The sequence below is a fragment of the Gavialis gangeticus genome, unplaced genomic scaffold (genome assembly GCF_001723915.1).
Source record: "Gavialis gangeticus isolate Ggan-Ray unplaced genomic scaffold, GavGan_comp1, whole genome shotgun sequence".
NCBI lineage: Eukaryota > Metazoa > Chordata > Crocodylia > Gavialidae > Gavialis > Gavialis gangeticus.
In genome coordinates this window covers 58,973,485-58,987,289 of record NW_017729033.1, presented here as the reverse complement: position 1 = coordinate 58,987,289, position 13,805 = coordinate 58,973,485, and the positions used below count along the sequence as shown (strand labels likewise).

Genomic DNA, 13,805 nt, shown 5'->3' with positions numbered 1-13,805 from the left:
GTGGCCTGTTACAAACTAGTCAGGGGGGATCAGCAGGCACTGGGGAAATCCCTGTTCCCCCGAGCACTACCAGTATTGACCAGGAATAACGGTCACAAGCTGGCAGAGACTAGATTTAGGCTAGATATCAGGAGGTGCTACTTCATGGTCAGGGTGGCTAGGATCTGGAACCAACTTCCAAGAGAAGTGGTGCTGGCTTCTACCCTGGGGGTCTTTAAGAGGAGGCTAGATGTACACCTTGCTGGGGTCGTTTGACCCCAGTACTCTTTCCTGCCATGGCAGGGGGTTGGACTAGATGATCTACTCAGGTCCCTTCCGACCCTAGAAACTATGAAACTATGAAAGTTGTCTCAGACTGCAATAGTAAAAATAAAAAAGTACAATGTTAATTTAAATAACAGTAAACATATGTTCTACTGTAATTTTCATGTAGCTTGCATGACATAATTTGTATGTTTCATTTAAATAAGAACCTTTTAACTAACCAACGCATAAAAATACTAGAAATAAATTTCTAAATACACAGAGATAGGGACCTACTGAAATCATGATTCGGGCAGGCTCTGTAAAAAAGTGAGGAATATAAAATGTCCTCATGACCACTGTGGCCTGGCTGTGCAGCCTGCCAGGGAGGGAAGAGGGAAAGGAAACTGTTGCCATGACAAAATGGCTGCTGTCCCCTATCCGTCACCACTAATTGGCTGCAAGTACTGTCCATCATATGGCCCCACCCCTTGCCACCAATTGGGTCAAGCACCAGGGCTGCATGACGGACAGCCCTCGTAGCCAATCAGCTGTGAAGGCCAGGGCCACATGAGGAGAGTCCTTGCAGCCAAAGATGAGGGGTAGAGCCACCAGGGCCCCATGGCCAGAGGCGTGGAGGAGTGAGGGGGAAGCACTGCACTCTGTCCATGAGAATTGCTGTCAACCCTGTGATTTGCACACAAAATCAGCCAGCAGCTCCCTTGAGTTTGGTAGATCCTTACATATAGATCTAAAGCAGACATTTGTATCCTTATTCTTTATAGAGAAGACTTCACTGTGCATAATCTGGAAAACTGAAGCTACAATTTATACACCAGACTTTTGTTGTTTAAAATAAAACGTTTTCTACAGTTGAAGTCAATGAAGCAACTCAATTCTTATTGTACTGTTCTGGCATCTGGAAAGAACAAAGAGTTATAAGCTAGATGTCAAGTTTTTTTAAAATAATCACAATTAAGACTGTGCTAATCTTTCATTTGTAGTGAATGTTCAGATTTTAAATAAAGTAATATCCTACCTACAGAAATTCTGGATTTTCAGAAACTAAGACTTTCTTCACACCCTAATAGTTTTATTTTCCCCACCTTGTATCAAAATAAAATCATGACAGATGCCCTATATCAGGGATGTTAAATATATGGCTGAATTTGATCCACAGAACCATATGGTTCTGCAGGTCGGATCTGGCCAGCAGAACGATTTCATCTTGCCTGCCTGTAACCTAGTGGGCTACTGAAGTTGTGGGCATGCCTTGCTTCAAAATTTGGGGTCCCTAGACCCCAGTGGACAAGGCCATCTGACAAGACCCCCCCCAAGCTCAGCACTGTTACCTACAGACAGACCGGTACCACCAACACCCACAACTGCCTCAACACAGCCCCCATCCACAGCCTATATCACTGCCTGTCCCCAACCATGCACTACTGCCTGGCCTCAGACCCATGCTGCCACCCAAACAGCAGTTGCTGCAGATCTATCTGGTCTGAAATTGAATATGGCCCAGGGTCCAGCATGAGTTTGACACCCCTGCCCTATAGGGTCAGACTCACCTTGAGCCCTGGGTTCAGATCCAGACTGAAGGGCTCCTTGCAGACTGGATCCAGCTGGGACATTGGAGCAGCTGCCACAATCACCCTAGTGGCACGTCCAGCAGTGGCGAGAGGTCTAGCAGTGGAGGTCTGATGGTGGCAGTGGTGAGCCAAATCTCAATACTGGTGACCATGGCCAGTGGGGCCAGAAGACCTGAAATTCTGTGGCAGGTCACACCCCACAAGCAGCATGGCAGGCCAGACAAAGTGGCTCTGCAGACCAGATCTTGGCTGCATGGTCAGATATCCCTATTATATAGAATACAATCAGCAGTATTTAACAAAACTACTTTTACAGTTCAAGATTACAGTATGCCAAACGCATTTTATTTCAGCACAACAAAACATACATAAAATGCTGACATAAAAGCAAACATTTTATCCAACACTGGCAGTAAATTGTACAATCATCAACATGAAAACAGTAATGACAGTGACTCACACACAGCAAAGTGGATTTTTCTGCTGAGTAAGACATTTATCTTTGCAGACTAGAGCAGGGTTATCAAGATCTGGGCCACAAAGCCACATCATCTGGCTCCTGGTGCTAGCTTAGCAAGCACCGTACTAGCCCCACATGCAGGGCCTGGGACTTGCACTACAAGACCCAAATGAGGTTTCTGGCACCCCCCTTCCCCCTTCTATATACTAGATCTAGCACCCATGGTGCCCACTGTGGTACATAAATCACACATGATGTCCATTCCAGGACACAAGCTGTACACAGTGGCTGCTCTGGCTGGTCTAGAGTGTGTGCTGTATGTGGTGTATTCTCTGACCAGTCAGAGCAGGCACTGGATCTGGCTTGTGGGAGTGGGTCCATGTGTCCCTTGCACGCTGATCCAGTGCCTCCTTGAGCTGATATGGGCCCCATGCTGTATGCAGTGCTTGCCCTGGGTGCTAGATCTAGCATGCTGCCAGGGGAGAAGGAAGTGTGTGGGCGGGGGGCACAGGGGACTGTGGCCCTGAGGCCCTGATTTGGCCCACAGGATCAGCCCCATGCTGTTCTTACACTAAGGGGACAGATGAGTTTGACACCCTTGCGGTAGAGTCCATGTTCTTGCATTTCATTTCCAGAAGATTACACAGGTGCACAGAATTTCTTTACAAAATACCTAATTCTGGTCCAAAGTTAATGGAAAAGTTTCCTGTATCAGCAGCAGTGTGTTTAATAGCACCTGGAGCCCATCAAAGATTAATGTAGCTTTATATGAGGCATTCCACAAACACATATGAAGAAGTTGGTCTCTGCTCTATCCTGGTTTTTGACAGGCTGCAAACAGGTGAACAAAACAGGATACAGAGAACAGAGGGAAGGATGACTTATTAATAAAATGAGCACTTTTTTAATTTCATCTTTTCCCTAGTCCCAAAAGGAGCTGGATTTACCTAATAAAAGTCCTGCAACACTTGATTTCCTCAAAGTTCTCTGCGATATTTACTTTCTTTTAATGCCTAATAGGTGCAAAGATACTCATTTAGAAGCTAACCACTGCAGTAAAGTCTTCCTGAATCTGCAAACAGCAGTTGGGGGAGGGGAAGACACTGGTAAGAATTTCAAAACTTCCTGACTATGCAGAAGTTGATACAGCTATCTCTGCTGAATTAAGGAGCTAGTTATATTATTGTTCAAAGATACTAGGGACTTATTTATTGGTAGGTTGGTTCACCAGGAACCTTATACATTAATTTAAAATAGCTACAAATAACATTAAATTAGATTCTATATATCTTTAGCACAGAGCTTAGTGATCCTGCATGCAATGGATACAGCAATATTGCAAATAGACTTGTTTACCAGGGATATGCTAGACTATTTTAGTGTCCCAAACTGAGAACAAAAAACAGCTTTTGTCTCAGTTTCAGAGAGACCTTTTTTCTGCCCTCAGTGGACACTTCCTTGATATCAAGTCAGGTTCCAGACTGAGATGGCAGGCAGTGTTGTGCCCATTGCTTCCTTGATTTAGACATGAGCATATGTGCACCCAATTCTGGTAGTATGCAATCAGATATGTCCCAAAATTCAGGATTATCAGGCTACACCGTGTACTTACTTCAGTGGGATGGCAGAAATCTTAAAATCCCTGGGATATGAGGGTGGCTCAATGTCTCTATAGACAAAGAAGGCTGGTCCGCATAACCTGAGTTCAGTACCCCTACCTAGAAGATATTGTATTTTACAGACAACAAAGCAAACAGGAATATCCCTGCTAAATTCTGCTATTCTGTCTAAAGCCCCTCATACAAACTTATTATTCTGGGGATAGCTGAACTGTTTTTACTTAAATTCTTCAGATCGCCACTCAAGTACTCCCTCACAGGGTGATTAACCAACTTTGCAAATGCTAACTGTAAACACACATTATGCATTGCTATTCAGTTTCCATAAAAAATGTGATTATCTATATTGCTGCAAAATTAGCCTCAAAAAACAGAAAAAAACAGAAACTAAAATATGTTAATTACAATAAAATTTTACATTGATAAAAACTTTAATAATCAAAAGATATTGTTGGATGATTTTTGATTGTTAGGTTTTAAAGAATCAATTGCTTTTAGCTCAATAAAACCACTTTTCCTTCCTTAAAAAAAGACACTGGACTAAGTGTGACACTGGAACTCTTAATTACTTTTCATCATAGCTTGGAGGCTTGTGGTCCTAGAAATTCCTGCTTTTTAAATACTGTAGAGTTTTACACTAAGTGCTCAAGAAACAGTACAATTAAAGACATATTTTCAGTTGTTTTACTCTGCCTTGGCCTGAAGTTTGTTTTTTTCTGGCTGAAAGAAATGTTTTTCAATAGCATTGACCAACTCTTCCAATTCCTTCTTGAGTTGCTCCAAGTCACTGAAAAACAAAAACAAACAAATAAAATGCTCATTCTGGAGAAACAAAAAAGCTAAGATGAAAAGGAAAGGACATCATCATTCAGGCTTAAAGAGTATATTCTCAAACCCAATGCATTATATTTTAACCATTTTATTATTGTTCCTAGTAAACTTTGTACTGAATTTCATAATTTCTTAGAACCATATGTGGGACTCTGCTAATATTTACCTCTAACTCAAGAATTTCAAAAACTGAAAAACAGAGACAACTTTGAATTGTAATATGATAATAATTTTTAACTACATTTTCTACATTACATTACTAGTTTTCAATGTTGTTCAACTTACATATGTAGTACAATTTTTAGAGGAATTTTCACTCATGATAAATAAGGTGATGGGTAAGCATGCTGTAACAGAAGTTAGCATAAATATTTTATTAACCAAGCGTATGTTTTACATTTTGTATCTACATATTGCTTCTCATTTTACTTTGAGTCTAAACTCAGGAACTGTATTTTTCTAACAGATCTGTACAATACACAATGCAGTTGGGGTTGGTGCATCAAAAAGTGACCAGTACAAGAAAGACTAATACAACAAAATGCCCTGGCCCGTATATGGAAAAAGACTGATAGGATGGTCTCTGTTCCTACTTGATGCCTTGCTTCAGCTGGAACTTATACAGACAGTGGGTAGAAACAGATGTCACTTGCTATATTTGTGCCGCTTTAAGTTTTATGGCAACACAAATGGCAAGCAAATAGACATCCCTCCAACATCAACATGGTGACAAAAGATACTAATAAACTGTGCCACTTTACTGAGGTTGACAACTATTTACTTTGTAGCAGGAGAGTAAGAACAGCCTGGAGCTGTCTGCAGTTTCCTGTCACCCTGGACAGGTTCTCTGGGTGTTTGAGGTGCCTGATTCTGGGCAACCAAGGTAGGATTGGGTCCCTCAAGCACTGGAGCACCTGTCTGGCTTTCCCAGTTTACAGGCATTCACCCCAAGGGAAAGTCCACATGTGTGCTAACATAGAAGCACAGGGCACAGGGAATTCCATGAATCCTGGGCCTACAAAACTCATGCTGACTTCTTCAGGCAGAAAAATGGGTCAAGCATGGGTCCCCATGTGGAGGGTGCTGAGGATTACCCAGCTTCTGTGCCACTTCATGCCACCCCATGCAGGGATCCAGGCAGACCCAAGCCTCCGCCTGAAGCACCAGTCAGTGTGATTCCTGGCAAGGAAGTGAGGGATGGTAAAGAAGCTGGGGAAACCCTGGTGCCTTACACTTCCTTGCCAGGACCCACACCAGCCCATGCTTTAGGTGGAGGCATGGATCAGTATAGAACTGGACATGGGGCAGCAAGGGACCCAGAGAATACCTGGGCAAGAGGAATGCATGGCCCATTGTCCTATTTTGGGCAGGGGGCCTTATGTAGGACAAGGAACAATGTGTGTGTTTCTCAGTACAGCTTATGAGCTACAGTGGGACAGGTCCTGCCACAGATGATCTGCTTCAGTTCAGCAACATCTGTTTCTATCCTAAGGTTCCAATTTGTTACTGCCAGCTTGGATTAAGTTTGAATAGGCAACGTAGGAGCAAAATACCACGTATGCTGGTTGTCACAGCTGCACATCCCTCCTCCTACCCTTTTGAAAATTTGGTGTGTGAGAGAATTTAAATTTCTTGTTTGATGGTAATGGTTGTATTTACTGTACTGATATATTTACAAGCAATGAAAAGCTCACAGAAAAATAAAATATATGGACAAAACAGGTAGAAGTTACTGTAGTGTTAGAGTGATGTTGTAGCCCTGATGATTCAGATTCAGGAATTATGCTAGAGGCAACGATTTTTTGGGGTAGTATTTTTTACTGGACCAACTGCATAGTCCGAATAAAGTTAGACAAGCTTTTGAATGTGTCATTCTTCCTTAGGTCTGAGGAGGAAATTAGACAGTAATTGTTAAGAATAGTGGATAGGGCTATGAAATTGGAGGCAGGAGAAATTCCTAGGTAGTTAGCAGAAGAAAAGAACCTTGATTACTGGGAGATCAAGACCTATCAAAAGGGAGGAGTGTAGGAAGAATGTCAGGGATCAGGTAGATGGTAGTATGTCATAAAATCAATATTGATTTTCAATCTTTGGTTCCTAGTTTCCAGCCAGTTTATGAAATTATGCTCCCAAGCCTACTTCTTTAAGGTGTTTGGTAGGTTTCCCTTGAGTACAAGAATAGTGATGCCTGAAAGAGAGTGGCTGTTCTGTGAAGGGTGTGCTCCTACTGATGTATGTGTGTATACTGTACATATTGACAGTTACTAGCATATATAAAGGCTAAACAAATAGCAACCCAGTACAACCATGTAATTTTAGTTTGGACTAGTGTCTTTGGTTGGAGATCAGAAGTAAGATAACACTAGAGTCTGCAATGGAGGAGCCCAAAAGACCTAGAATATCATAAAACAAGTTCTTTGTGGGGTGACTGGAAGGAGAGGAGGGGAGAACAGGACAATTTTCACATTCATACATTTCTGAAAGTGGACCAAATGCACCCTACTGCCAAACGAATGGACTGATACCAAATTATGCTTTTGTTTTATTAGATGAGTTTTAAAACCTACATGAGTTAAGGGAATAATTAATAACAGAAATATAAAACATTTCATTTTTGATACTATCAGCTATTCTACTATCAGTTAGTTTGAAACAGCAAGGATAAAAAAATTAAGGAAGTTAAATTTTAAGGATTTTTTTTTAATTATTTTAATTTTTAAAAAATAGTATCAAGGTGAAGGCCCCATCTTTTCCCTAATGAAATCAACAAAGACATCAGTGAAACTTCCTTGAGAGCAAGAACATGCCAAAAACTGTACAGAAATATAATTTAGGATCCATTTTTTACAAAGTAATATAATTATTAAAATTGAATTAACTCATTGTATTTAATGACAGAGGCCTATAAACAACTAGCATTTAATCCTAAAAGCAAATCTTACCTGTTTCCAGGAGGTGCACAAAGTTCAGCATAGTATTTGATTTTTGGTTCTGTCCCACTGGTCCTCATAGTAGCTACTCCTCCATTAGCAAAAGTAAATGTTATCATTTGGCTACTCTTACTGGTAGGGAGAATCTAGAAATAGACACATAATAGAGAATCACATGTTAAAGATTTGTTACTGGATATACAGAATTAATTTTTGATGGAAAAAACGAACTATGTTGTCTTTCTCTCTTGTGCAGTGATCACATTGGAATCACAATCTTTACTTCATTTTCAGAACCCAAGCTGAAGATATGTTCTGGCCTATGCATCACCCCTAGATAACATATCTAGAAGTCTCACACAAGTGTTGGCGGCGTACATAAAAAGCCATGTGATATGCATATGCTCCAGAAATAAAAAGAAATACCACATTTTCTCACATAGAATACACCTCAAATAAAACATGCAATCTGTTTTTGGAAGGCAGAGTATAGAAAAAAGGATTTCTCCAGAGTCATGGCTGATTGTGTGACCTAGGGTAAGTTCTCCTGGGAACACAGAGGACCCAGGAAAGTTGGTATCCCAGGAGATAGGCCTGGAGTGACAGGAAGTTGCTGCTGCCTACTGCCTCACCCAAACTGTTTCCTGGGATGCAACGCTTCCTGGACACTCTTTGTTCCCAGGAGGATTTAGTCTGTCACACAAGGTTAGGCCCCACACACTTCCAAGGGCAGCCCCAAGAACATTTGTTCTGTACTCTAAGTAGTTCCCTATATAGCCTCATCAAGATACTATGAGCAGCTCACTTGCTGCTTTAGGCACAAGCTACATTGCTCAGCCAACAGCCAGACACAAGCAGCAGCCTTCTTGGCAGCTGCATGGCATGCACAGTGTCTCCAGGCTTGCTTCCTTTCCAGTGAAGAAATACCCAGTTTGGGGGGAAAATGTGCATGTTGTAGGCAAAAAAGGTAAACACCTATAGAATCATGATTCGAATACGCCCTTAGACCTAACTTAAATACAAGTTAGGTATAGTCTACATTTCCTGTATCAATGCCAATGCTGAAAATCCCTTCACTAATGAGTTAAAAGCAAAAGGTACTTGTGGTACTACAGTTCCCACAAGTTTCGTCTTCTTTCCAGCTCAAACCCTGCTATGTTGCACAAATGAGACAAGATCACATTCTGTCCCAAAGTAATAATCTGTGTATTACTTAAATGGTAGTTTTGAATTCTCTTCTCCTAATTTAAGGTTTACTGAAGTGAAACAATACTCACAGCCTTTTGATCAGGTTGGCTGCTATCATGGCCAGTAGTTAGATCTCTTACTCCAGAAACTTTAAATCTACCACAAGATTTTGGGTAAGTGTTCTTCTTTCCATCATGATTCCTCAGATTCTCAAACAGTTCTTCAATAGTCTCAGGATCATGGCAGATAAAATATGAAGCTTTAGTAATATGGAATCCATACCTATTATGGCAAAACATAAGCAAATAGAGCATATAACATACTTAAACAGAGTACATACAGCAGGCACTATTCTACCTTTGTGTATATAAAAGATGTAGTAATATAAGAATAACTGATCCTCACAGTCACCTGAACTGTAGCATACATTTTTCCACTTACATTTAAAAAACAAAAAACTAAAACTGACTTGGTTTAACATCAACTCCCATCTCCCACACCTTTATTTTAATTGCTGTGCAAATATAATTTTTATAATAAGAAAGGAAAAAATGATCTTTCAAACATAGGAAAGAAAAAAAACAAGACTTGATTAAAGCCCACAAAAAAACTAGCCATTCTAGGATACGAAAACACAACATGCCCAACCGTCACTTGCTGAACGGTGATAGGCAGGTATTACTGTTATATGGATGCTTAAGAAATTGACAGCCCAGATTGTTTCAGAACTAGAATGCAGGTTGGTATTGCTGAAGTGAGCGTTGTGAAGGAAGATACACGGTTCTCTGATGCACTAACAGAAAAAGCTCTTCCACCAAACCTTAAAAGCAAATGCAGTTGAAGCTTTCCTGTTGTGAGGGAGAAGATTTTAATCTTCAACTGTACTGCTTCTTTTAGCTGACATTTTTCAGCTATCATCTAGGTCAGTGGTATCAAACATGTGGCTTGTGGGCCAGATAGGGCCCATGGAGCCCCATCATCCAGCCCCAGTGCTGCCCTTGGGTCTGAGCAGACTCACACCCACATGAGGCAGAGTGTACTCTGGACCAGCCCTGGGGGCAGGGCCCTAGATACACGCCATACACAGGGTGCAGGCACCTGCGGCACATCCCAGATAACTTGGAACTGGCACTGCATATACTGCAGTCCAGCCAGGGGTGCATAGTGCAGATCCCAGACTGGCTGGAGCAGTAGCTGCACCACAAGCACCACCTGTGCCAGCCAGACTGCTACACACAGTACCTGCCTCAGCTGGTCTGGGACCCGGGCAGCATGTGGTACCTGCAAACAACACTTGCAGTGTAGGTCCCAGACCAGCTGGAGCAGCAGTGTGTGTGGCACGGTTTCCACAGCAGGCCCATGAGACTGGATGAGTTCAACACGTTTTATTAGGGTTGCCAGATGTAATAATACAGAGCCCAGATACCGTCTTGCAAAATAAATCACTGGGCAGAACATGCAACATAACTGAGGATTAATCTAAATAACCAGAACTACTGGTTGCATGCCAGGCTAACGTGATCATCAATCCAGCACTTTGCCCAAATTGGCTAATTAATTTCTAAAGCAACCTTCCTTTCTATCTCCTCCTGAAAAAAATTTGTAAGTGACTTCCAGGATGTCTTAAAATGTCTCTTTTCCCAGAGCTTGAGATGGAATCACAGCTCATTTAGGTTTAAACTAAAAAGGTTGGAAGGATGACTAAGCCTTAGCTGTATCTTTCTTTTCTGCAGCTAAAGCTTTCATTGTGTACTCCAGAAGTAATTTTAGATGGACATGATTTGATTTCCAAGTCTGGCTGTAACAGACACAGGGCATCTACACTTGCATATTTAATGCACATTAGCCTGATTTAAGGCGCATTAAGAGCATGGGTCTACACGTGTGTACCCTTAATGAACCTTAAAAATGGTGATTTAAGGCTAATCAAGCCTAAATTTGATACCTGCATAAAGCCGGTATCAAATTTATGTGTGAATAGCTAAATCGCATTAGTGAACGTGTAGATGCGCTTATGTGCATTAACGTGGTGCGTGTCCGTTGACTTGAAATTAACTTTAGTCCCAAATTGGTCTGTACACCCATGTTAATGTGCATTAGCGCATGCACATGTAGACATGCCCACCCACATGCCGGTTAGACTAATGCACATTAGGTTTAGGCGTGCATAAAAGCACGTGTAGACATGCCTACTGTCAAATAGCACAGAGGCATCAGAAGAAAGGCACATCTTAAACACTACAGGGAGGACTTCTGTTGAAATAGAGGGAACATGCTACATTTCATACCTATAATCATTCAGTAATCAATGGTTCTTCTTATAGCATGAAACGTTTGTGAACTTCTTTCTATGTACCTTCTTTCTAGGTACCTAATTTCTAATTCACGTCTTACAATGCAAGATGCTTCTTACTATGATTCTTCAGAATAATCAGTCCAAAATGCCTTTAATTCACAGTTTTTATGTAATTTCTAACACGACCAAAGAAACTGGATGCTGGATGGGAGGCTACACCTCATCCACCTACAGGACTAGCGATGTTACATCCAGAATATCAGTATTTCCTTGGTCACAAGGCACATGTGGTAATAACAGCATTAGTGAAACGGCTGTATAGCTTGCCATGCAAAGCCTCAAACTGAACAGTAATTTGAGGCAATTAAGAGTATTTACTCTTGGAAGGTACGTGGTGAATGAATGTTTTACTTTTGTTTTCCTAGGGCTGACAACTTTCTAGTAGATAATAACAATTGTTTAAATACTACTCTGATTCTAAAGTATACCAATAATTTGCTAATGGGTATTATTTGATAAAGTACTTAGAATGAAGAAAATCCGATAATTAGAGAAGGAAATTAAACTTACTGTTCATAGACAGCTTTAAGCTGTTGAGCCAAAGACAAGTTCTTGGTTGCAAGAAAACTAGACATCTCTGCAGCTATAACAGCAGCACTAACACCATCTTTGTCCAAGACAGCAGGGCTACACATATATCCTAAACAAAAGAATTTAAACATGAGTAGAACTTTGTACCAAAATTAAATTAAATATACAAAGAGAAAAAAAAAATCAATCTAAAATAAAAAGTGAAGGAAGAAAGTGTCACACTGCAAAAGGTTTTACAAATAAAACCAAAGTATTTTCACATCCTTGGATTTTGAAAACCATTAATAAAAAAGGATTATGATAAATCCAGCATTCTGTTACTATTGTTTAGGTGTTTTCTTCTGTATTAAAGGATAAAAGTATTCCTAGCATTGCAGATATTTCAGTGCAATACATTCCACAAAGCACTTTCAGATTCTTTTGTGAAAGGCACTTTCTACATGGAAATGTAAAAGCATATACACACAACTCACAGTAAGAAACTCAAACACAGAGTTTTGTCCCAAACCCGATTCCTCCCACAGCAGCAAACAGTCATGCAAAAGCCTTCTAAAATAGCCATACGTAATTGATTCTGGTGTACTGGACTACTCAAAACAAGCAATTTGGGAGAAGAGGTATCATGGGGCTGCGTATCTCCGTACCAAATAGCACGTCTTCTCACTCACAAATAGTTGGTTAATTTTAGAAGTGCCACCCACAAAAACCAACCTGAAATTTAAAAGTCAAGTTGGTGTTTCTCTGGCTCATATGGAGTCTGCAACTGGAACTTACTTAATAATTGTCAATGTCCAAAAAGTTCACTCTACCATGGGTCAGCTCTTTAAATGCCAAGTAGCAAAAACTTTGCCAAAACAGATAATACTGAACATTCATAGGGAGAGACTATAACAATGGCTGAGAGAGAACCTAAGTACTTATACATATACTTCAAGAGAGTAAATATCGAAGAGGGAGGAGTGGGAAGTAAAGCTGTATAAGGTACAGGATAACGTTAGCAAAAGGACAATTGGTATAAGCCACTCACAATTAACTTGAGGTTAGAACAATTGGTATAAGCCACTCGCAATTAACTTGAAGTTGGAAATCAAAAGATTCCCAACTATCGAAGACCTTCAATGGAAATAGTTGGGGGGCAAAAAAAGCTAACTCTAAAGTGGAGCTTGATTAGTTTACAACAGGGTTTAAGAGACATGGGGCACCTATACACGTGTCAAATAACCGAGTCTGCACGCTAATTAGCACACTCCAGTAGCCTCGGCATCGCATGTATTCAGCACCCCCATGCTACAAATGGTAATGGGAGCACTTTAACTACAGCTCGTTTGACAAGCTTTAGTTAAAGTGCCCTGCCACCATTTTGAAGTACAGGAAACTGAATAGGAGATGCTACAGGTGCTTTAATTACAGCCACAATAAATTAAAGCAACCTCAAGAGCTGCTCTAATTAAAGCAAGCCTCCCCCCATCCCCCCCACAACCCCAGAGCACATGTAAAGATGCCCATGGTGCCTGCAATAGCAGGGGACTGGACTGAATAACATAGGAGGTTTCTTCCAGCCTGACATTTCATAGGCACTTTGGGTTTTATAGTAGACCTACCCTTTACTTTCTAATAGTATAAATAGCTCCAGTGCACAGTAATGACTTACCTATTGCCTCTTCAAAAGCAAACAAAACAGTCTTCCCCTGGTCCATAAGTTGCTTGGCTCGATTTCCCATCCATTTGAACCCGGTCAAAGTTTCCTACAGCAGTAACCCAAAAAGGCTGAAGTGAGATCTACCACAAAGGACCACAGTGAAAAAACATGGGATTTTACACAACAGTTTACCTCAAAGTGAAAGCCCTCCTTCAGTGCAATAGCTCTTAGGATTTTGGAAGAGACGGTACTGGACAACATGTATACATCTTTAATGGCACTTGGATCCTGTTTTTGATTTTTCCAACAAGTGAAGATCCACCAGCCTAAAAGAGCTCCTGTCTCATTGCCAGAAAACACTTTCCACTCACCACTGAAAATAAAGACAATATAATCATAGTAAGGGGGGGGGGGGG

General features: G+C 40.9%; 1 protein-coding gene across 1 annotated transcript in view; it reads right to left on the bottom strand.

Moving 5' to 3' along the window:
* Positions 1 to 2,158: 2,158 nt before the first annotated feature.
* Positions 2,159 to 13,805, bottom strand: part of PGM2 (phosphoglucomutase 2) — a 30,654-nt gene continuing 19,007 nt past the window's right edge. The window contains exons 9-14 of the mRNA XM_019526221.1: positions 13,582 to 13,762; positions 13,402 to 13,495; positions 11,730 to 11,859; positions 8,953 to 9,145; positions 7,688 to 7,821; positions 2,159 to 4,701 (exon numbers count right to left, since the gene is read on the bottom strand). Of these exons, the coding sequence (XP_019381766.1) occupies positions 4,599 to 4,701; positions 7,688 to 7,821; positions 8,953 to 9,145; positions 11,730 to 11,859; positions 13,402 to 13,495; positions 13,582 to 13,762 (835 nt within the window). The 3' untranslated portion in view covers positions 2,159 to 4,598. The remainder of the gene's footprint in view (positions 4,702 to 7,687; positions 7,822 to 8,952; positions 9,146 to 11,729; positions 11,860 to 13,401; positions 13,496 to 13,581; positions 13,763 to 13,805) is intronic.